Here is a 24,321-nt window from a genome sequence, read left to right on the forward strand (position 1 = left end):
CAAAACAAAAAATCTAGCAACAAGTATAACAAAGCTACAAAGATCAACTAGATGATGTTTCCCAATTCTCTAAAAGAGAATGGGAGATCAGCAATGCTTAATTAAGCAATCTTAATTAAGCAGAAATCCTGCAGCCACTTTGGACAAGCAAAAAAAAATCTAGATGGCAAAATACATCTGCTGTGTTTGTTCTCATTTTCTTTGTAAAAGGAGCAAGATTAGCTTTATTTTGTTTTTGTGGACACCAAGAAGCTTTCATGGCATTTATCCCTTCATTGCATCTTATCTCTGTCAGTTGTCACAATCGGAAGCTTTGCAAGGAGATACAGGAACCCACATGCACTGCAATTGCAGAACAGCCCAGCTGTGGAAAAACAACACATCCACAAGGATCTAAAACAAAAGCTGCAGACCTTTTGCAAAAGGCTGCACCTTTGATGAAGCTCTTCTACTTCAAGACAGCTATACTCAACTTTTTAACTGTTCAAGGATATAAAAGAGGAGATGGGAACTCACTGTATGTCAGTCAGCTGATGTTTGACCTTTAGACATTCAGAGTATAGATTCAGAGTTATTCTTAAACCTAGATTTTGCGTAGCTGTGGGCATTTTAAATTACCCACAGATGATCTTCCTCTCTTAAAACTGTGTTAATAAACTAGCCTCCATTACACTGGAGTTAGACTGATCAGTTCCTGAAAAAAAAAAAAAAAAGGCAAAAAAATAAGCCAAAAACATCTCCTGTCAATTTTAATCACTGTCTTTCACATTAATGTCCTCTTGCTTGTCCACTACGGGTAAACAGAAGCATGGGTTTTGATTTACCTGTTTTGCAGACTTCTCTCCACCCCACCTTAGATATCCCCTCTCTAGTAAGACCAGCACTGAATTCCACAAAACAAGTACTTCACAGACAGTGTCCAGAGAGAGGAGGATTAGATGCTAAATTGGTGAATTTGATAAAATATTCCCTAAATTAAGAAATATTGCAGGAATATTGCATAGAGTTATTACCCCCCACACAACTTCTGGGCAATATGCTAGTAGGACTTGCTGCAGCTAGGGGTACCTGCTAGGGAGCTACCTTCCTCGAACTTTTTAAAACTCACATTGTTTGGACAGACTTTTCACGTCCTGGACCTCTAAGGCTCTTATGTTACTGTAGTGCCAGAGTTAGTCACCAAGAGGGCTACAATCCAATAGGCAATAATTACTGGAAACTTTCCTCATTTCCTGTCCCTCTTCCACACCCCTCCAGGACAGAGCTGAGTTAAGTCTTGCCGGCTCTCCCCAACCTTTCTGGGCTGAAACCTGTTCCAATTTCACTCTGTAAACACCTGATACAAACAGATGAACTGGGAGGGGCCAGAAAGTTCCACATAGCTTCAGGGGGGTGGAAGTAAACAGAAAAATAGTATTTAAGATGCTCTGAGACAAACTTCCAAAGTGCACAGACTCTGACAGGAGGGGTCTGAAAAAAGGCTGCTTCTTCAGGCTCCACCTTCAGAGACTCACTTCATTGGAAGAAAGCTAGGTACCAGCCTGCTGTGGCACTTGCTGAAACTTTCATACCTACCCCAGCTGCATTCAGACGACTTGCAGTCAGCTGGAAGTTTTCTGTTACTGTAAGCAAAAATGCCAGGAAGATCGACTGCTCAGCTGGCGTGGCTCTGCATTATCACCGTGTCTGTGGCGATCTATCCAGCACTGCTGCAAAAGCCTCCCAAAAGGAGGACGATCAATGGGAATGCACAGTCCAAGATGACAGGCTGCTGTGATGAGATTAAAGAGCTCAAGTTGCAAGTAGCCAACCTGAGCAGAATGCTGCAGGAGCTGAGCAAGAAGCAGGAAGGTGACTGGGTGAATGTGGTCATGCAAGTGATGGAGCTGGAAGGAAGCACCAAGCAGATGGAGTCCCGCCTCGTTGATGCTGAGAGCAAATACTCTGAAATGAACAACCAGATAGATATCATGCAACTCCAGGCAGCTCAGACGGTCACACAAACTTCAGCTGGTAAGGAGGGAGTCTCCAAGCTCCCAAGATGCAACCCTTAATGCACAAAATGAAATAGTAATTAGTTCTTAATGCTAGCATGTCCCACTAATGTGATTATCAAGTATGTCTTCTGAATATTTCTGCTTAAAGTACTTCCACAGGCAGGTGATCCTGAGGAAAAACAATTCAACTTCATGTCAGATGTCCAAAGATCCAGCTGTATTTTAATACCTGTATGTCTTTTATCAGGGAGTGGAAAAACTGAAGATAGTGTGCTAGCACAGTGATGAACTTGGTCTAATACCTCCATTTTCTGAGCACTGAAGTACCACTCCAAGAAATGGAGGTAGCTTCGTCAGAGAATGGCTCTGGCAGTAATATCCTTTGAGTTAACACTGCTGATAAAGGGACTAGAAGAGGGTAAAACAATTAGAAGTGATCTCTAAGTATCACTGTAGATTTGTAATTGTATCTTCACGATTATCTCTGAGCAGGAGTAAAAGAGTGGTCCATTATTTGAATAATTCTCAAAAATCTAATGGTAGAGATGATGCAAGCTGCAATACAAGCCTAGCCATAACACATTTAAACTGTTCAAAAATTCTCTCTTCCCTGGGGGAAGATTTCGTTGCACACAGTGATTGCACAGGCCTGTAATAAATGTGGAATGCACGTGCATTTTGTAGTTCACATACCTGTAAAGAAATTTCTAGGTTTTGTTGGTTTTTCTTTTAAAAGGAAATTAATTTCAACAGGCTTAAAACTTCCTTAAAAAGATTGCTGTTGTCTGCGATGACTTGGTTTGCCAAAAAACTTAATTTAGATTTTTTTTTTTTTTAAATGCAAAGGAAACAACTTCTAAATCTATTCACTACACTCTGCTTGCAAGAAGTTCCATTTGGTTAGTTTTGACACACCACTCACTGTTTACAGTAGGCCTTAAAGATTTTACCATGAATGGATCTCATTGGAGCTGTAGTAAAGGTATGGAAAAAATAACAGAAAAAACTGGCCCACAAGGTATTTAAAACAGACATGTCTCACTCCGCCAAGTAAGAGATGTTTAGTCTGTACTAAATTGAAAACTGTCAGAATGGATAAAGCCCTGCTTCACCTAGTTTATCTTCCTCAGCAGAATACCTGTGCATATCACCAGCTTCAAGTCATCTCCTGCACAGGAAGGAAAGGAGGCTTGCAGAGACTGACTGCAGCTTAAAAGCCACTGCCTCAGTCACAGGCTCTGGTACAAAAAGTGCTGAGCTAATATGCCTCACCCACAAACTCAGCTAACCCGTCCAAGCACACAACCAAAACATGCACCTGGCAGCAGGCCTATCCATTCTACCGGATAAGCCTTTATTTTTTGGGAGTGGTTGGGCAAGGGGAGGACAGACAGACAATAGGACAGCAAAGAAATACCTTACCTTCCAAGACACACACACATGCAATGTGAAAAGAAAGCAAAGATCTCTCTTTGGATAGGAGAGGTAAATAAAATAATAAACACACACACACACACACACACACACACAAACAACCCCATCACTTAAGGTCCCAGTGCTCTCGCCTCTCTTTCCAATGCATGCATCGATCAAAAGCAAACCATTTCAGGAAAACAGACTTGCAGGAAGTCTTCTCTAATTACCCCTTGTACTACAAACTAAACTTTACAGAAACCATACGTATAGGAGGGGATTATTCTTGCTGTTCAGATTCTTACTTTATGGTTCCGATTCAAGTAGATGCTGTCTATGACTGCTCGTCACTTTATCAGAGGAACTACCGAATCTCTGGGGTTTACAAGCTACCTCCTGATGAATTTCTGGGGAGTCCGGAGCTGGAGGTAAGGATGTCAAGTACACAATGTATATTGCATGTCTTTTGAAATATAATCAAGAAATACTTACCTACTATAGAGAGGAGGAGAGCACGTACTAAGTCCTGATGCCCTGCACTTTGAACCAGCATCTTTATATAGGCAAACTTGGAAGGGATGTACATTTGAGTAGGAAAAATGGAAAAAGTTCTGATAAAAGAATTTTTTCTTCTCATTAAAAAGCTTCGAAACAAAACAAGTTCTTCAACTTGTGAAATCTAGAACAGCACTGTTTCTTGTCTCGTTTCAGTAGAAATTAAGCTTCCTAAGCCTACTGGTAAGCACTACATTTTCCCTGTTCTAGGTGTTTTGTGACATGGAGACAGATGGAGGTGGCTGGACTATTATCCAAAGACGTAAAGTCGGTTTGACATCTTTCAATAGGGACTGGAAACAATACAAGGAAGGATTTGGCAATATTCGGGGAGATTTTTGGCTGGGAAATGAAAACATCTACCGACTTTCAAGACGACCCACTGTTTTGCGAGTGGAGTTGGAGGTAATTAATTAGCTCTCAATCTCAGCAGCCAAAGTGTGTTTTTTTTGTTTTGTTTGGTTTTTGTTTGTTTTTTTAATGAAGTGATTCTTTCGTAGCAGATACCACCTCCTATCTCTATGGAAGGCCCAAGGAATTTACATGCTTTAGTTATAGGAGAAGGAGGTAGGAGGGACCTAGTGACAAATTCAAGGACAAGGCAGAATCATGTTCTCCAGCAAGCAAAGTCATTAGTACAGCCTTCAGTGTCCAAACAGACTGTGTCTTCAGGAACTTATGAGCTCTAGAGAATCCTGCAGAATCCACTGCAGACAGAAATCAAACTGCTGACCACCTCAGATTCAAAGATTCACTTAGGTATCCGATAAAGATTTAAAGACTGAGTCTTCTCCTTTTGCAGCACTTCCTTTCAGTCTGTGTACCACAGGGATTGCATTGTGTTACCCCCCAAAATTTCTACAGTCTAATAACAGCTTGGTTTTGACTTGGACTAGCTTATGGCTGGCACAATAGCTTTGCAGGATGGGCCACGTACAATGGAAAAGATGAGTTCAAAGGCTTTGTGTCTAGAAGTTGCTCTTCCATAGGGAACAAAGTGACTTGGGGTAGCACACTACCAAACAAAGCTGCTGAATGTATGAGGTGCACACCAGGTTTCCATACGTCTTGTTTAATAGCAGCGTAGACTCGGAAATACAGTGCTTGGCTCAGGAAAGTTTCTTTGCCTTAGCAGAGAAATTTCAGCAGTGTGTTCCTGAGATAGAAAAGGTGCATAAAAAACCTAGGACTGAGAAAAGACATGTAACATGCACTGTGTATCAGTAGACCATGGAGTATTTTCAAACCTATTCTAAGACCTATTTCCTCACTGTTCTGTGACAGGACTGGGAAGGTAACATACGCTACGCGCAATACAAGCAATTCACCCTGAGCAATGAATTAAACAGCTATCGTCTTTTTGTGGGGAACTACACCGGCAACACAGGGCGTGACTCCCTCAGGTACCACAACAACACAGCCTTCAGCACAAAGGACAAGGATAACGACAAGTGCGTGGATGACTGTGCCCAGTTCCGTAAAGGTAAAGCACACAAATGCCTTCCTGGCCTCAGCAAGCTGCCTGGGTAATTTGCTGAGCGCACAGGAGTCTCTCTTGCAAAAGAACTAGCGCCTACATGGTAAAATCAAGGGAAACGTGACCAGCCCTGGAATACATGCTTGTCAGTTACACGTGAGATGTGGCTGTTAAAGCTCATGTAGGAAATTAGGAGGAATTTAGGAGGAAATTCTTCACTCAGGGGGTGGTGAGGCACTGGACCAGGTTGCCCAAAGAACCTGTGGCTGCCCCATCCCTGGAGGTATTCAAGACCAGGTTGGATAAGGCCTTGGGCAACCTGATCTAGTGGGTGGCATCCCTGCCCACGGCAGGGGGGTTGGAACTAGGTGATCTTTAAGGTTCCTTCCAACCCAAGCCATTCTATGATTCTGTGATATGATCCTGTGATTTATGTATAGCCAGCCTGTATGTTATAAACATCAGTACTCTTCAAGTGATTTAGTGCGTGCTCTCACATACACTTACTGTTAGCCAGCCTATTACTGGCTTATTTGCCAGACTATCTCAGATGTTGGTGCAATTCAACGCTGTAGGAAATTTACACTCTTCATTCGATTTGTTATCTTTGTGACAGACCTCATATAATTTTTTCCATTGCATCTTACCCTTTTTTTTTTTTTTTTTTTAAAGTTTTCTGTTCCACCACTGTGTGACACACAAATAAAACTGATATCTATCCCAAAATAATGCAGCTTAGTGGCAGTCCAGAAATCTTCTAGTGGCCTTAATGTGCCCACTACGAAGCCAAATTTATTTCCTATGCTAACTCTCAGAGTCAGAGACAGAAACATGGCGAGGAAATATTTTAAGAGGAATGATCAACTAAATAAAAAGCTCATGAACTAATTTAACTGTTTAACTGTAAAGCCTGTGTGTATTCAGTATTTATGTTAAGTCTTCAATTTACCTGTAATGCCAGCTATTAGGACCATAGACTGAATTAAATACTGCAGTCTGGACACTTCCCTTGGCAAACAGCAATAATTCATGTTATTAATACAAAACATACCTGTTCTAAATAAATATCTCACCAGGAATCTATTAATTTGTTTTCTGAAAAGGTGGATATTGGTACAACTGCTGCACGGATTCCAATCTGAATGGGGTTTACTACCGCAAAGGAGAACACACCAAAAACATGGATGGTATCACCTGGTACGGGTGGCATGGATCAACCTATTCCCTAAAAAGGGTTGAGATGAAGATCCGACCAGAAGATTTCAAGCCATAAAGGAAAGCAATATTTGATCATACAGCTACGTGATGCCACTACAGAGAAGGTGGGCAACTGACAACACAAAACCTACCATTTAATTGTCCACTTTATCTGTGCAACAACTACAAACCATGTACACACACAGTCACTAAGGAACACTAAACACCAGACACAGCTACTAGTGTTATCAGGGCTCAAACTTATCTTATCCTCTTAAGACCCTCCAAAGGGATAAATACTGTGTTATAATAATTTAGAACAAAATGTAAAATACCTCCCGCACTTACAGCACCTTCAGAAAGCTTACTGGTGTTTTCACTAGTGCTGCAACTATCAGGTTGCATTAACCAGCTAGGCAGGGACTGCAAAAAGAAAGTCTCCCTGTTCCCATTCCATCAGTGTCTAGAATAAACATTGCTGATTAACTCCTTTCAAGAGGGACTGAAATCACAAAAATGACAGTGGTTTCTAGAGAGAGGAATCACCAATGAGAATTGTCCTCGACGCGCCTTTCTTTAGCATATGGTAATTGGCTTACATTCCCACAGAGGAAAAAAATTAAGCTAAAAAATTCTGGATAAACTAATATTGCACAGGTTCTCTCCTGACGTTTTACTGCCATCTCCTGCTACTGTTTCAAATAAGTCCTCACAGAGGGCTGCATTCAGCAGATAGTACAATGGAGGACGGACTTGTCTCTGCAATACTTATTCCTGTTCAGACATCACCTAAAGCCTGATAACTAAAACGCAACTTCCTGGGCTGCCACCAAATCACGTTCATGTTAGCACACCTATGTTCTATATGTTGGTAAGAAAAATGGAGAACAGCAAGTTAGCCAAGAAAATCCCAAACCCAACCAACAAACTCAACTCCAACACTTAAAAAAAGCAAAACACTACTACACGCCAGAAGTTATTAAATCATATGCTAGCATACCAGACTGAGAAATAATAAAATTTGTTCTGAAGATTCCCCAATTAAAAGTTAAGAGATTTCACGCTGTAAATCAGTACGTTGTTTCTCCCTTATATAACACAGTGCTGCAAATAACATTTAAAAAACAAAGACTCCTCCCATAGCTATACTGTTGATTGAATACGTTGGAAAAGATAATTATAGTTAATATTTTTACTCACCTTACAGAGGACTTGAGTCTAATTTAAATTGTTCAGTCTTGTGTGAAATGGGAGATAGCGTCTCGGGAACTGCTTTATGTACGTTTGACTATTAACACTGTAAATTTCAACTGCATGGAACTATAATTGGAACTACTTTAACTGTGGTCTGTAAAGTGGATTTAAAAATTTCTAAACTTTTTAATTTCTAATAAAAAATTGTCTTTCATTTTTAACCCTGATTTACTTCAAGTCTTTGCTCCTTAACTTGCTTTTTGATACACGGAGATAACAGCTTCACAAGTGACTGAGACCATTAAAGGGAACACACTGAATTCTGTATTTTTCCTCAGAAACGTAAGAGGGGACAAAGGATGAAAGAATATAAAAGGGGAGAAAAAACAAAAAACAAGAAAGCACAAATCCAAGAAATTAGAACCTGAAGGGTGAGGGGTGGAAATCAGAAAACGCCCCATCCTTTCCATTTCCTGTGGCTCCTATTGGAGTTTTAATCACATAGTAAAAGGGCAGAACTTAGCAGCTAGGAGCATACAAGCTAGAGTTGGTGAGCCTACAACACAGTCAGATAATGAAATCCTAAGAATTATCTAGATTCATCCTATTGGTATCCTAAACTGAGTATTGATGTGAAAGCAGAAACCTCATCAGTTGTGGTCCTACCTGATAAGAGACTCTAGAATGGCTGGGGTGGGACCCTTTTGAAATTCCAGCTCCTTGTAGTGAAGGGCCTTGGCATATGCTCGACATTTTGCTGCTCTTTCACCCAGGAGGACAATGCCATTATCATCTCTCAGAGGCAATGGACCCTGGGTAAAAGCACGTATATCAAAAGCAAATTGAGTATGAGAGAGAGAAAGTGCACGTGAACTCTTCACACCCTTTCCATATACCAGATACCAGCCAGCTAGCCAGCATTAGAAAAAAAGAGTTGCCCGACAGCATCTCTACCTTGTCACTGTGCTCCATGAATTCTGCCAAGTTCAGGAGCGTCTGAGTAACCTCTGCGATGTCCTGAGAGGTCAGGGCCAATTCAATGCTTCGGATCAACTCATCCTGCTGGTCTTCATTCAGTTCAGACCAGCATGAAACAAAAGCAGCATTGAAAAGATCTCTGAAAAGGAAAACCAGAAGAGTGAGAGGTAGGGATTCATTATTAATGAGAAAGTATATTTGACAGTGGACTTGCCCGTTTACTCAGAAAAAAAAGCTACAAAATGCAAACATCTCTCTACCTGTAATACATGGTGGTTAGCTTTTATAAAAGCTAACTTTTGTACCAAATACTCCATTTTAAGAATACGTAATAGGATGAGACACTATCATACTACAATATTGTAATATCATATGCTAGCAACTATTTTAAGTTAGAACACACTTTCCAGAGCAGCACTGAAAAGGATGATTGGTCATTTCTCTGGACACACAGACACGCGTTCTGTGCTCACTAGAGGACTGCAATAGCTGGAGACTGCATTAGTGGCAAAGCTTGAGAATAGAGGAGGAAGGGTGATGAAAAAACAGATACAGTTAGAGCCCTTGTCACTGCTAACACTCTGAAAAAATACTGTGAAATGGGTTTGAGATGCATTTGTAAGCATGCATTGAGGACACTAGCATTACTTCTGCCTACCTAGGAAGTGCTGACCTTTCATCACGCTGTCTCCTCTTCTATTTTGTAAGTGATAAAGCTTACATTAAGACAAAATGAAACCAGGGATGAACAGCAGTAGTCAGATTCTTATGCACTTAGATGACAAGCCTATGCCATCATGAAGAGATACACAAGCAACTCCTTACAGAAACATTAAGTTTCTCCAGATACTGGTTGCAAAAGAAATAAAGCCCAGCAGCTTATTCCCTTCAGAGGAATTTTTATCCACCCACAGCAGATCCTTGAAGCTATTTCATACTCTGCTGTTTTTCCAACTTTGCTTTTATGTGCCTTATGTTATTTCTCAACTAATATGAAGAATTCCACTGAAAGATATTGTGCACATCATGGAGCTGCCAATTGTGAAGGCTAGAAATAAAATCAAGTTGCCAACTATTTGATTTGTCCCAAAGCAGGATCTATCCCTATTTATGGAACCCAACAGCTTTTAAGTAACTTTCTCCTTACGACCTCTGGCTTGCATCTGTAATTTCAAGTGATCTGAAAAACACGTAAATACTCTACCGAGCCATAGGATTATACGCCTGAGCCAGGGCCCAGCATGAGCGCAAGGATGGTGAGGAGGAATCTTTGAGCAGCTCCAAACTCAGTCTTCTTAACCACTCTAACCAGTCATCTTTGGAGACTCTTCTTGCTGCTCCCCAGGCCTGAAGTACAAAGCAAGACAATTTAACTTAAAATGAAGCACAATCCAGAAGCAGAAGAAATCCATCACCAGGCAGAATTACTTCTTCATAGCTCCAAACCACATTTCTGAAATTCCCTTTTCAATTCCCTGAAATCCATTTACCTTGTCCAAATCATTTGCAGTTGGTCAGTCTCATTTCTAAGAAATCTTCCCTAAATGTATTCCTGTCATGACAAATATTTAACATGAATAATTCTTTCCCTACAAAAATACATCAAGAGATGAAACCATTGTTCAAAGATCAGCTTAAAAATACTTAATGCATTTAGAATTACATTTCTAAACCCAGCATTTTCAAACTAATCCATCCTGCTACTGCACTGAGTGCTGCATACATTTACTGTTGAAAGTAGCTTAGCTTTAAGACCTACACTGGCTTGAAGAGTACATAACAAATACTAAGATATAAAAGAAATGGTTTAATAAAAAAAGGCAGGGGCTCTGAAATAGATGTCTCTAGAAGCTACAGATGATTCTTTGTAATCAAGGAAGCCTTGTTCGTACTTCCCATATCGAGAAAGTTTCAGGATTACTTCATGGTTGTTAATAGCCTGGCAATTGAACTGCTCCTATCTTTTACATTGCTTAGAACCTTCTGATTTTAAGGAGAGTCTCAGACACTATTTTGACCTTAGTTCTTGTCCAGAACTAGCAACAGAAAAGAGATGTAAACAAATGTTGTTTAGATGCACTGGACAAACTCGTCAGTTGAGACACAATAGCTCTTCCCTTCAGTGGCAAACTCCTGCTGTGCAGAGCTGAATTTCTACCTTCTGCAAGTTGATGGTGCTAACGTGTAATTTCTTCATTGGACCTGTTTCCACTGGACCACTGGCCAAGGTTTCTCCCTGGTTGCTTCTTAACATCCGGTGCTGATAAATCAGTGGATCCTCCTCTTCATCAGCTAGAGTATAACCCTACAATAAAATGGTTTACAATGAAGATCACACCCACGCACATAAAAGCCATTTTCTGCAAGCCAAATGGATGATAAAGTCAGTGCACTATCCAATCTTACAGCTCAATTTGTGATGCAAACAGCTGTGATTCATAATGATTATTACAGCTTATAAACCAGTGAACTCAAATGATAGCCACTTTCCATTTAAGATAATAAGTATTAGCTCCTAGTATTAAAGGACAGAATAATACACCACTGTGGAATAACATGCCTTAAAAATAAGCACTCTTTCCTATTTGTCTTGCTTCTAGGTCTGGGACAGCAACATGCTGCTTGTCCTACACTAATCAAATTACAAAGCAGCTACTGGGTTTTTGAAACGCGAGCCCTATTACACAAAAGGAGACCTTGTTACCTTAGTATTAAACCCTGGCACTTGCGGAAACAGTACAGGAAATCCACATTTAAGAACAACCAAGAGAAAAAGTAATGACACTGGTTACAAGCGCAAGCTCTTACCTAGAACTTTTTCTATAGGAAGTAACTGATACCAGTTGACAATTTTCCCAATGTAATCTGAAGTATAGCTCTATAAGGAGATTTTAACAAATACAGCAACAACTATTGTTCATCTTATGAGTAACTTGAAGCGAAGCCTCCCTTCACTACAGCTACATCAGTTTCAACATGAAAACATTCCCAAAGTATCCTTACACTCACCTTTACAATCCTGCAGATAAGAACATCATAGCGTTGATGGTTAATTCTGTGTCGCACCAGAACTTTGTTCACCATCGGGATAAAAATCTGGTACTGTACAGGGGAATGCATCAAAAGCTAGTTACTCAGTCTCACCAAGAGCAGTAAAATTCTACCTTTGTTTGACTGATCTTATAATAAACCAATTCTGAAAGTCTGATTTCAGTAACTTCTGATTCCAGAACCAACTAAGAGAAGGAAAGCGTGTTTTCTTTAAAAATTCAGAATGAGCGTACTACAAACAATCAACTTGAAGTTCTTGACCTTTGGGACAAAGATTTTTTCCTCCCCTTGTAAGCTTGCAAGCCTTAGAAGAATATTACCTTCTTTCCCAACTGAAATACCAAAGAGGAAAGTGTGTCCATTGCAGTTGTTCGTAGCTCTGGGCTCTGATCTAGCGTTCGCACAATGGGATGAATAATCCGTGAAGCATAATCAGTAAAATCCAGGGACTCTGTCAAGCGGTCCACTGTTTCTAGAGCAGCTCTGAAGTCAGAGCAGAAAAAAGGGAAGACTTCTTATCTCTCACAGTACAAGAGAAACAGAATGTAAAAATATTAGTGATTCATGCTCAGACCTCCTAGCCATCAGCAGTAATAGCAAAAACATGTCACCAAAATCATTAATGCAGCTATCACTTGCAGGACAGCTTGCAAGTTGCAGAGGCTAAAATTCTGACAGATGAGATCCAGTAATAGTCTATAGTAATAGTCTATACCCAAGAAAAGCTAGTAAGAGTGCTGTGATGCCCAACTGAGAAATCACTGGGCAATCACGGAGGAACCTGAAAACCACAGGCAAAAAAAACCAACCAAACAAAAAACCACCACATCTGCGAAGCCACTAACACTTACTTGCGAGCCACTACTGGGACATCTGGGGCATCAAATAGCTTTACAATGGGAGGTAGTAACAAATGAAGGTAGTCATCCAGGTTAGCTCCAAAGAGCTGGATTGCATTCAGTAGCTGGAGGGAAAAATGACCCAACGTGACCCAAAGTCAGGAAAGATGCATTCTAAACAAATCAGTATCTAGAGAAAACTTGCTTTGACCCTGCACTTTAAACAGACTACTGCCTGTATCATTTCACCCTAAACCATTGCTGAACTGCACCTCCCACCTGCTTTCAACACACTAGCAGTAGAAGTCCTTCTGGAATAAGGCACATAGCCTGCACCTGCCTTGGCAATACCCAAAATCAACCCAGCTGGCTGCAGCTTCCCACTCACCTTGACAGAGACAATACGACTCTGACTATTGTCATGCATGAAGACCCGTAACATGTGAGGAATGAGCTGAGGCAGATAGAGCTTGAACTCGCCTCCTAGAGCTACCACAATTTGCTCGATAAGTAGGATAATTGTGCTCTGTATGGAGTTGTTCATGACCCAGAAGTCCTACAGAAGAAAAAGAAACCAAAAAAAAAATTAAGTAGTTCTCCTTCAGCTGAGCTGTACTAATTGCAAGAAAAGCAGATTGTAGGAGACAGTATCTAGTTAAACTCAAGCTTGCAGAGAGGGACTATGCTTCTCTTATAGTTATATAAGTGGGTGGTTCCAGTTTGTTTTTAAAACATTTGGTGCCTCCAGTATGTTTAGATCTGATAAAAACAACCTCTAGGCAATAGATTTTTCCTAACCTCTAAGTGTTTGCAAACAGTACATGAAAATGAAGTGAAATGCCATCTATTTATGAACTCCAAACACCTCTTGTTAAAACTATGATTTTTAAAGTCTTAAATACACAAAACCCAAGAACTTGAAAGAATTCACGCACTAGCGAATCCTAGGAGCTGCTCTTATTGCCGTTACTCAAAATAATGTATATTATTTTTCCAAAGACAAGTTATTTCAAGATGCAATTATTGCTTCAAATAAATGGAATTTGCACTTAATATGAACTTAGGAAGTAATTGATGCATTTGACAATGACAGAAGCACAATCCACCTTTTCTGACAGTGAAACATTGGCTTAAAAATCATACTCACTCTCATGAGGGTGACAATTTCATCCATATAGGGCCGAATATGACTTCTCACAAAGGACACTAACATCCCTAGCTGCTGGAACAGGAACTGGAAGGAAAAAATGGGTAGTGATCAATGTAGCTATTTAAACTCTGGGTGAACTGTGTTTCACAAGCAAATTGCAAGCTCAGTTAACAAACAAACAGCATGCAAAGCTTCTATGTGCTCAAAATCTGGGGCTAAATTCTTAGCAGCTTCAGCTCAGGGGTAATTTTATTATTTATTTTTAACTTGTATTAAAAAATGATGAGCTCAAAGCCTTGTACAGTCAAGCACACAAACATTTAAGTAAGCAAATTTAGAATGTGTCAGAATAGACTTGCAAGCACAAACTCCAAGACTTCTGCTACTACAGAGCTTTGTAATTCAGGTTTGAAAAATACTTCCAAAAATTTAGCCTGTAGCCTTTTCCCCCTGCCTGTAAGCAAAACTGGAACACATTTTAAGATACTCCTGCACTCTTCCTCATCCCCACCAAGACGTGTTGGTGAAAAGTTACTGGGAAAGAGAGTTTGGTCCTTTTCATGTTGCCAGATATATCATGATTTTTTTTGAAGGATGGTTGATACCATAAGAGAATTTTGACTGAGACAATTTTATCCATGTATACTATGACAGTTTTGCAATTCCTTTTCCCCTAATACAAATCTTATACATTCACTCATGGCAATTAATTTATTTTTGAAATTTGTATGAAATAATGTGGGTAAAATCTCCTTGTCCATAAGATACATGTATATAGTCTTTTTTCCTAGGAAAATAGGAATATCTAAATTATTATAATATTAAATTTCATTCCTTCATGCAGTATTTGAAGACTACAGTGACAAGATACAGTGAAAGTGGAGCTCAGAGAAGGATTACAGGGTTTTGTGAAAACTGAGTAAGAAATAAGATCAGCTTCTTTAGTGAGAGCAGTACACCTATATTTACCAAAAATGAACTCTGAGCTCCTGTACTGTGCTTTTTGTTGGTGTTGAGAGAGGGTGCTTAAGTACAGGACAAGGACCTGCCTCCTTTAGGCTTTAGTGTCATGTGTACCCACCTCAGCTCTTCTCCCCAGTACACTTTCACCATCTTCTTTTACCTGAAAATTTTTAAACAGAGTGTGCACAACTGCATAGCTTTCAAGCAAATTAGATCAGTCAGGTCTAGGACTTTCAAACCCTGGCACAAGAGGTTTTTCTTCCAATTTGAGTAGTAGTTCAGTCTGGGAGAAAACAGTGGTTCTATAGCAGGGTTGGGATTCTGCTAAGGGAACACCCATCCCATCTATACAACGCAGTAGCAATAACCAGTACAAACTGCCCTTTCCACCCCCGAGATTGTTTTCAGCAGCCTGAGAAAAAGGCTCAGCAAACAGCAACCGTCTCTGGTTAGATGCAGATTAGGCCCATTCTTATCTTCACACAATTCTCATTTCCTTCTAAAACTGTAACTTAAGTGGGAAGGAAGAGAAAATGCTGCTGTGGAATCACCGCCCACACTGCTCTGAATGTTAGCAGACTGTAGCAAATTCAATTTTCTTCCTCACAGATGAGTCAAAGTACATGGCTGCATCAGAAACTTAAAGAATCTCTCTCTGCTACATAATAACTATTTGCAACAGTACATTAATGCAGAGATCACTGAAAGCTTTGGGAGCTGCACTAGCTGTTTTCCTGAAAAAGACTAGCTTGATGGAAAAAACAGGATCAGGTATTGTTCATCTAAGGATTATGCTCGGAAGCAACTGTTTTAATAAGTAGCAGAAAAATTGTTTCCACTGGATATTCTACCAAATGCTCGTAGGAGAGAAAAAGCAGAGCTGTACCTCACTTCTGCAGCATGCTTGACAGCAACACAAAGCACAGCAATACCCAAAGCCAGTTGCATTTGCTTTTAAATGGATTCTTGTTTTAGGGCAGGGGAACAGGAGGGAAGGAGTGGTCCCTAGTACACTCACCTCTCGGATGGCACCATCACAAACCCTTATTACATTAAGGAACGTTGGCATGACCTGGGGCAGGAACTGCACACACTTCAGCCCAAGAGATTTGAAAATAAAGGTGATGGCCTGAACTACCATAGTGTGATGCTGGGACAAGGACTGATCTCGGAAAATTCTCATCAGTGCCACCATGGAGACAGCTGGATAGAATTCATCCAGAGGGAGGTTTCCCATGTTCACCAGCATCTCACTGGTACTGTAGTCCGCTAGGAGAAAGAAGCTAGTGTCACAAGCTACGTATTAAATGCTCTCCAATACCATTTCAGGAGCATCCAAGTATTAGGTGAAATATGCACACTAATAATGTGCTCAAAAGAAAAGACAAACAGGTAAATACATTAAAAATAAAATAAAGACCTATTTGTAGATCACGAAGGTATTCACTTGAAAGAGAAGTGAAAATAGATGCTTCTCCAGATACTTACAAGAATCCTGACTGGATTTGGACTCCGAGAGGCTGACAGCTGAAGCATCACGGGACTGATCAATCATGCCAATGTTCACTTTGTGTTTGTAGGGGTCCAAAGCACCCAGTAGCCCTAACACGCGAATAGCCTGACAAAAGAGAAACGGAAAGAAAATTAATCAGAAATGCATCAGTAATGCATAAGACAACACATGAATCCAGGTATTTGGAAAGGTGCTGAGGATTAAAGAGAAAAGACCTGGATATAAAAGGATTGCCTGGAGAAAGCACCTGTCCTTTCCATTCAACTGCTGGAGGCCATTTCACTGACACATTTACACCCTTTTAGTTCTGCTTATTGTACTTTTATCAGCCACAACAATGATCTTTCCCTTTTTTTTAAATCATATTTTATATATACATATATATATATATATATATATGTAAAAGAGGAATTTATTTGAAAGCTCTATTGAAAGAGCTTTTAGAAACAGTTGTGAGACAGCTTTGTGTTCGTTCATACCTCTCTACGGGTGCCCTGGTTCTGCTCAGTCTTCAGGAAGTTCAGAAGCACCTCCAGCAAAGTCGGGTACTTCCTGTATGGTTCCACCACATAACCAGTGCTAGCCACAAGCTGTCCCAGTGTCCAAAGAGCCACCTGGAATGATCAAACCCAGAGAAGAATAAATTCACTGGTCAAAACTAATATGTCATGCTGCAATCCACAGCCTGTGGTTTGAAAGCCTCTATAGCGAGCGTTTTTAATAAGTTAATAGTAAGGAAAGTGATAGTCAACAATTTATTAGACCGGGTGATTGATTTAATTGCCCTTACTCAGAGTTACAATTCAAATGGGCACCAAGAGCGAGTCTGGGCATTCCAAAAATACTGCCTTGCCTTTTTTCTTTCTTCTTTTCCTTCAAAAAGTAAATTTTGCAGCACTTCTCAAAAGAAGCACTGCAGTCCCTTGTCAAACTATCAAAAACTTACCTGTCTTTTAGCCAGCAAGGAGGAGTCCTGTAGCATATCCATAATTATAATGAAGAGTTCATCTACCCACTTCCTCATCTCCAGCCCACTGACCTATTGAAAACGCAAAAAAAAAAAAAACAACAAAGTTCTTCATCTAGCACTGCCAGAAGCTTGACAACTGGCGAGCATGGTCAAGAGGTACTTGCAGTATCCCTACCTGTGCAAGTTCCCCAATGGTAGCTAGGACGTTGTTAATCACTCCTGGATTTGGATCTGGATCAGGATCTTTCAGTTTCACTATCAGTGCCTGGTAGGTGACAGAGGAACAGATTATAATATGTTGAGAAGACTTCTTGCTGTATATACAGTACCCAAAGTGTTCTTTCCTTTTGTTTATGCCCCAGATCCCTCAGGGGCTGAACCTGCATCATGGTGATTATTTCAACAGTAAATGAAAACTTGGTTTTACGTACATTATGCAAATCCAGAATCAAGTCAGGCTACACTGTCTACATGTTAGGCTATACATGCATTACTGTAGGCAACATCCACACCAATCTGATTTTCTATTGCTACGACAAAGCGGAACAGCAGCTTCTGACAAAGGCTGAGGGTCATGCATTCACTTGCTATATCATCTCACTCCAAAGTCACCAGAAAATGTCTGTGAGAGGGAGACAAAGAGGGATAGACCCTGACTCTACCTTAAGGATAGGCTCCATATATGGACGAATGAGGCGTGGAGCGTTAGAAACCAGGTGACCCAGCATCCTGGCACTCTGCTCTTTAATCCTACCAACACCACTGTGTTCCAGCTCTGTTAGAATCTGTAGAAAAGACAATGGAAGCATAAGAAAGGGAAGATAAAAGGTAGGTAAAAACTCTTTGGATTTCCTCTTCTCCTGTCCAATGACAACAGAAGGAAAAAGCAATCTCAGCACTTGTAAATGGTGTTCTACATTTACACTCCATCCAGTCGCTTATGTCTAAATGAAGCTAAAGTTAATCAACGTTAAATGGAATATATGGCTTCAGTACTATCTACTTGTATGAAGCAATGCCATCCATTCACCTAAAATCAGCACAGAACATTCTTCCTCAATACAGACTGTAAGCACTCTGGAAAGACAAATGTGGGTGAAATAGCGACTACTACCCTCTCCTTTTTAATACATCCCTAGAGCTTCAGTACATCAATCAAAAAGAAAGACTTGCTGAAACCTGCTAAGCTGGGTGATGAATATATCCACCCACACCCCCCCACATTCACTACAGTTGGGTAGCCCAGTTCTTTAACACCATTTTAATCTCAATTACCAAATACTCTATTCTCACTGCAGCCATCGCTCTGCATTACCTGGATTAACATCTTGCGCAGGAAAGGCATGACAAAAGCAGGGTTCATGCTGCTCAGGCGACCCACAGTACAGATGGCCAGCTCTCGGATTTCAAATACTTGATCATTCAGGGCCACAAAAAGAGCTTGCAAATTTTCCGCCTGGGCAAGGTGAGCATCAAATCGCTCATCCAGAGAAGCCAACACACAGAAACGTATATCAGGGTCTGCAAGAACGTATTTGTTATTCTTTAAATGCCACAAACCCTTCTTATTATTGCCATTATTCACAACTGGCCTCAAACACTCTTTACAGCTTCAGAAAAATGATGACAGCTTCCCCAGCATGAGACGCTACTACCTCAGTGTTTTACCCATGAGAAACAAGCTAGCTGCTTAAGTTAATGCCAAATACGGTCAAACCATACCACAACCATTATATCATCACCCGCTCATGCGCCAAAATGAACTTATGGTAGGAGAATCCTTTTCACTGAATCCCAGACTAACCTGGGTCTGTTATTCCAACCACAAGCAGTTTGCTGAGAACATCAGCCACAACCTGCACTGCTGTCTGACTGACCACATGGGCATGGCCACTGATCAAGTGGATGGAAGGCGTGAGCAAACGAGAGCAAGTGCGGGCTGCTTCCATCCGTATCTCCTTGTGCTCGCTGTTCAGGAAGTGGTCCGCACAATGCCGCACAAACTGAGTCAGCGAATGGCCTAGAAAGAAGAAGATGGGAATTTAACACAGGTTTACCCCTTGAATACTGGCCTTATTGGGAATTGGATTTTAAAGAGAATATTCTGAGTTATCCTGCTATTTGTGCTCCAATGCAGTAGTGTTTATTTCCCATACCCCCTGCTCCTCTGCTTTCTTACCTTCAAACTCAAAGCTGCCCAGTGTACGCAGGGCAAGGGTGATACTACCCACATCACTGGCCTCTGGGATATTGGTGAGGCTGGGGGAGGCCAGCTGGTGAGCAAGGCCCTTTGGCATGCCTGGATGTCGCAGAGGCTTGTGCATTAGAACAAGGGAGAGCATTTTCAGCAGCCCATCCTGGATATCCTTCTTTAGCTGGGGGATCTGACGACTCAAGTCATACAGCACGGCTGTTAGAGCAGGGCTGAAGGAAAGAAGCAGACAAAGTCATCAGAACAGAAACAATAAGAGGTGCATATTTCACCTTTTTCTTTACGCCTTTCCCCATCAGAAGATATTTGTGGGCATTTGCACATCGCAGCAACGCCTACCAGCAGAGCATAGGGGTCCTTGTATGAACTCAAGCATATGAACTCAGTTCTTGTATGAACTTGGTGAGCAAACCACTTGGACTGCAGCATATGTTACTACAAATTTAAGTGATTCCTTGTACTTGTGCTTTTTAGACACAAAAGCTACTAAATTCAATTCCAGGCGATAACATTAAACACCCATGTAGCACAGAGTTGCTTAGATTTCTCCATACCCTCCCACATTGACATATTCATGAGCTAGGAGATTTCCAATAGGAACTATCGGGCTGTACTCTGAAGGTGAAAGAAGCTAGGTGCAAATATTCAACATTCTCCTTCCCCGCCAATATGATACAGCAGGGATCTGCAGACCTTCAGAGACATTTTAGATTTTTGCAGGTTGTTGCCAAATGTGTTTGAATGGTAGGAAGTAAAGGAGATTGCTTTTGAATTTATTAGTGTTTTTTTTCTTTTTAAAAAACTACTTTACACAGACACCGATGCTTTTAAGAAATTCAGAGGACTTGTAACGCTTTAAACATATTCTTCTTCTGAAAGAGCAATACAGATCACTTAAAAGCAATAATCTTCATTCGCAATCTGAACACTTTCAAGATCTCCTTCTGCATGGCCAACAATGCCATCCAGTGGCTGACAGAAAGACGTGTTCCTGTGCCTCATATTTACCTCAGGCCCACCGCCAGCATAGGTTCCAGAAGCTCTTTGATGTCCTGCTGGATACTTGGTCCCATGGCTCGTGCCAGCATACTAATACAGGTGAAGACTGTAGCATCAACCTGCACAGACTTCTGCCTCCTGAAAAGGGACCACATAGAAGTTAAGAGAAGCTGCTATTTTTTAAAAACACTTTCTCATCCTGCTTGTGTTCTCAATCTTACAAAAATAGCTCCGATTTTAACATGGCAATTTCATTCCACATGATAAAAATTATACAAAGAACTGGTGTTTCAGTTTCTTCTCTAACCTAACCTCCAAATACTTACTTGTGGGCAAAGTCCTTTGGTGGAAGAGCTGCCTTTATTATTTCAAGGACTTTTGGCAAGTAAGCTTGAAACTCAGATCGCACAGCTACAGAAAGCAAACCCAAGGCCTGGAAGGCTGCTGTTCGCTCCTTCTCCTTCTTCACACAGCTGAGAACGTGGTTCATAGTGTCTGGAAGATACTGATCAGCTGCCACCAAGAGAGAACAAAACAGATATTGGAGGTTTTTTAGGTTTATATAGTTGCATCAAATTTGCAACTAAGCCTTTACAAGTATAAAACCAGGGGACAGACACTGTGATATAAAATTTGCTGACACCAGCAGTAACAAACACACATTGCTATATGATAGAATTTCTAAAGCCCAGAAGGCTTTTTTTTTTTTTTTTTTAATTTTAAATACATTTCACCAAAATGAAAGAGTTACAAGAGAACATTGCAGCAGGTGATCCAAGACACCTCCTACAGATTCTATACAGGAACAAGAAACAAGCATCTTGTTATTCTAAATTTCCAATCAATCATTATAAAAAAGACAACAGAAACTTTCTCCAACCTACTTGGATCAGTTTAATGATATACCTCCAACTCAGAGGTTCTCCTAAACTTGCTTGAGAAATCAACTGAACTGCAGTAAAGCAGCAGCTATTTCCCATTTTACCTTGAGATTTCCTGGCAGATGTAACAGGAAGAGGACAACAGCTCTGCTGATATTAGGGCTATACTGATTGCGAGCAAAAAAGCAGAGTTCAACCGTAAGTTTGACATACTGAGGAAAGACAAAAAATGAGGTTCTACTTCTTAGGGTACTGATTACAGAATTCAGAAAATAACTTTCAGTCCATTCTCTTAATCAGAGGAACAGTTTGGTCTTAAAAAACAAAACAAAACAAAAAAGCCCTGTCCTTCCACCACTTGCATGGGGGAATTTATCTGCTCATCTTCCAAGCACAATGTTTCTACTGCTGCATTGCCTGCACAAACTCATCTGGACAAAAGAGAGCTGGGTAACTTCCAGCCCAATTTCAGCAACACTAACATCCAGCCATCTGTCTCCTCACCTGTGAATGCTGAAGGACGGAAAGCTGCCAACCGTGGTAGCAGATTGAGGACTGTCATCTGGATCAAAGAATTTTTGCTGGTTCTGCACTTGAGAACCCACTGGCACACCTGAAAGGACACAGACCAAGCTCTGAAGGATGGCTGTTGGTAGTAATGCATGACCGTTTATTACCTGCGTGCCCTAAGGCATTCCACTGACATTTGACTTCAGAGCCTATCAAGAAGACAGATAATCAAGACTACTTCCAAAGAAATTAAACCACGGCTCTAACAGACAGTGACACAACCAGAATATATACAATTAATGAGGTTTGATACCTCAATTCAGTATTAGGCAGTATTGCCTGCCTAATAAGGATACAGAGGTCAATTACATGACAAGAACCAGTGTTGTGAATTTTGGTAGACCTGAATGAACACTTACCTGATCAAACTTCTCTTCCATTAGATCCCTGCAGCATCGACTTTCTACCAAGGTAGACTTTGCTGGTATAGGTGAGGTTGCGAAACCCATGATTCCTTGGTGGGCATTGTACCCCAGAAGACCAGCCAAAGCATTTGACTGAGAGGGCTGAAGAGACTGGAAGCTAGTGAAGGGAGTGATGTGGCGAGGTTTGGTACTAAAGCCCATCAGGTCTTTGCAGTACTTGTCATGCACAAGCTGCTGCTGAGTGATCTCCTCCATCTCCTCTCTAAGGCGCTAGACAAAGTAGAAAAGCATGTTTGGTAGCCGACTAAAAGATGCCCAATCTAGTGCTACCTACGTTTCCTGAGCAGCATCCTTTACCACTGATATCCAAATGGCTGGAAAACAGCAACTAAGCAAAAATCAGCAAAAACATTTAGGTATCTAATATGAAACAAGAGAAACTGCACTCTGCATAATTCTTTTCCGTTGTAATTAATTCAATTAATAACACTTTCCATCAGAGCTTGACACCTACACAGTCAAAACATGCTGCTGTTATTTCTCCAACACCCCTCAATTTGAAATAATCAGTGCTCTGAGTCCATGTTCAGATAACTTTTCAGCCCAACAAGCCCATTTCAAACCCAGTGGATTATTTCCACAGATTGCTGAGCTGCTACCCATTGTTAATCAATAAATTGGAGCCAAAAGGCATAGCCCTCCTCTTGTTCATTTGCTCACCTCTCCCTCCATACTGCTGATTCTCACTAGCTCATTGAGGATCAATAAGGCACCATGGATTCGGTCATCACGGTTCATTCCTTTCTCCTTGGCCAAAGTCTCATCAAAACCCTTCTCAGCCTCTTCGTATGTATGCTTGGGGAAAAGGAAAAAAAAAAAAGAAAAAAGCTCAACGATCATAACAGAGGCAAAGCCTGTGAAAATGGAGTAATATTGCCAGTCAAGAGTTACTGACATCCTGTAATTTTCCAATAGCCACAAACCTCAACTGAACAAGAGGAGAATATAACACCACAAAATTAAGAATCACCTAGAAGTTGTGGACTCTGCTGCAGAGTATTTTGAATAGCATTAATCAAACAGCCAGCCAAGCCACGGTACAAACTTCATCAATATCTGTGTTGCATACTTGACCATGAGGAATCAAAGTTCACAACATCTGCCTGCACTTTCCAAACCTTAATTGATATTATGAAGCTTGAATCCACATGGAAATGTCAGCAAAGCTGAAGATCAGGCAAGGGAATCTTTACCTAATACAGTCAGTTTTGTTAGCGTAGAAAAAAAAACCTATCTGCTAGTAAGAGAAGATGACAATACATGGAAGACAGTGTGCCTGTAGAACTAGGTCAGACTCAACAGCTGAAGATGAGCTGCAGATAAAGCAATGGATTCTTGATAAAATTAATTTTCCTGCTTGCTTTCTGAGTGTGCTAGGGGAACTACTCATTTTGTAAGCCATTATGTTTCCAGCCTTTTCCAGGGGAGGCAGTTTTCTGCTGACAAAGTGGATGTTTTCACACAAGTGAAGCAGGTTCTTAGCTTAACTCCTCTAAAAACTGGCACTTGATCATTTGCATTGCATTATGAAGAAGCCGTTTCACAATAAAGTTATTTTCTTACTCTGTACCACTGAGGCTTCTGCATCTCTTTTGGTTCCCGTTGAGTGGTGAGAATAAGGCAGGCTCTTAAGGCAGAAACAGCTCCCTCTCGAATGGCCTGTTTGGGATCCCACACAGCCACAAAAATATTGTCAAAGAATGGCTGCACTTGTTGGAAGAAGAAGGTAGGCACGCTGATTGCCAGCTCACGCAGGACAAGAACCTGGAGGTGGGGAGAGAAACAGTAACAATCTGTCAGGATGAGCATCCACAGACAAAGCTCATTTTCTAGAATGTAGCACCATTTATTTCAACTGTTAGTGTCTGCGAGCCTGAGCTGTATCCAGCTCTGTACTTTTACAGTTCATAGCGCAACGGTGTCTCGTTTAGTTAATG

At 40.8% G+C, this 24,321-nt stretch overlaps 2 protein-coding genes across 3 annotated transcripts in view; one reads left to right on the top strand and one right to left on the bottom strand.

The window, feature by feature from the left end:
* The window catches only part of MTOR (mechanistic target of rapamycin kinase), a 65,690-nt gene that overhangs the window by 37,892 nt on the left and 3,477 nt on the right, over positions 1-24,321 (bottom strand). Inside the window, exons 5-29 of one of the 2 annotated variants that reach the window (XM_035557525.2) lie at positions 23,948-24,148; positions 23,045-23,179; positions 22,319-22,594; positions 21,894-22,002; positions 20,835-21,021; positions 20,518-20,646; positions 19,477-19,721; positions 19,102-19,317; positions 18,613-18,818; positions 17,960-18,082; positions 17,473-17,562; positions 17,274-17,366; positions 16,807-16,941; positions 16,303-16,432; positions 15,833-16,083; positions 14,933-14,974; positions 13,849-13,935; positions 13,090-13,257; positions 12,714-12,826; positions 12,183-12,345; positions 11,821-11,913; positions 10,970-11,116; positions 10,016-10,158; positions 8,788-8,950; positions 8,500-8,645 (exon numbers count right to left, since the gene is read on the bottom strand). In XM_035557525.2, coding sequence (XP_035413418.1) covers positions 8,500-8,645; positions 8,788-8,950; positions 10,016-10,158; positions 10,970-11,116; positions 11,821-11,913; positions 12,183-12,345; positions 12,714-12,826; positions 13,090-13,257; positions 13,849-13,935; positions 14,933-14,974; positions 15,833-16,083; positions 16,303-16,432; positions 16,807-16,941; positions 17,274-17,366; positions 17,473-17,562; positions 17,960-18,082; positions 18,613-18,818; positions 19,102-19,317; positions 19,477-19,721; positions 20,518-20,646; positions 20,835-21,021; positions 21,894-22,002; positions 22,319-22,594; positions 23,045-23,179; positions 23,948-24,148 — 3,791 coding nt within the window. The remainder of the gene's footprint in view (positions 1-8,499; positions 8,646-8,787; positions 8,951-10,015; positions 10,159-10,969; positions 11,117-11,820; positions 11,914-12,182; positions 12,346-12,713; positions 12,827-13,089; positions 13,258-13,848; positions 13,936-14,932; positions 14,975-15,832; positions 16,084-16,302; positions 16,433-16,806; positions 16,942-17,273; positions 17,367-17,472; positions 17,563-17,959; positions 18,083-18,612; positions 18,819-19,101; positions 19,318-19,476; positions 19,722-20,517; positions 20,647-20,834; positions 21,022-21,893; positions 22,003-22,318; positions 22,595-23,044; positions 23,180-23,947; positions 24,149-24,321) is intronic. The other variant, XM_035557526.2, reaches the window with a different exon arrangement.
* Positions 1,635-7,758, top strand: ANGPTL7 (angiopoietin like 7). The gene is made up of 5 exons (XM_035557527.1): positions 1,635-2,013; positions 3,738-3,838; positions 4,176-4,370; positions 5,250-5,448; positions 6,546-7,758. Exons 1-5 carry the CDS (start codon positions 1,635-1,637, stop codon positions 6,713-6,715), a joined length of 1,044 nt encoding a protein of 347 aa, XP_035413420.1. The 3' UTR covers positions 6,716-7,758.

This window comes from Cygnus atratus, chromosome 21 (assembly GCF_013377495.2).
Source record: "Cygnus atratus isolate AKBS03 ecotype Queensland, Australia chromosome 21, CAtr_DNAZoo_HiC_assembly, whole genome shotgun sequence".
NCBI lineage: Eukaryota > Metazoa > Chordata > Aves > Anseriformes > Anatidae > Cygnus > Cygnus atratus.

What these genes read in the sequence shown, in the direction of transcription:
- ANGPTL7 (XM_035557527.1), top strand. Translation starts at nt 1,635, where the DNA reads ATGCCAGGAAGATCGACTGCTCAGCTGGCGTGGCTCTGCATTATCACC. An exon ending in TGGGGAGTCCGGAGCTGGAG is followed by an intron (nt 3,839 to 4,175) that starts GTAAGGATGTCA and finishes TCCCTGTTCTAG; the next exon opens with GTGTTTTGTGACATGGAGAC. An exon ending in CTGTGCCCAGTTCCGTAAAG is followed by an intron (nt 5,449 to 6,545) that starts GTAAAGCACACA and finishes TTTTCTGAAAAG; the next exon opens with GTGGATATTGGTACAACTGC.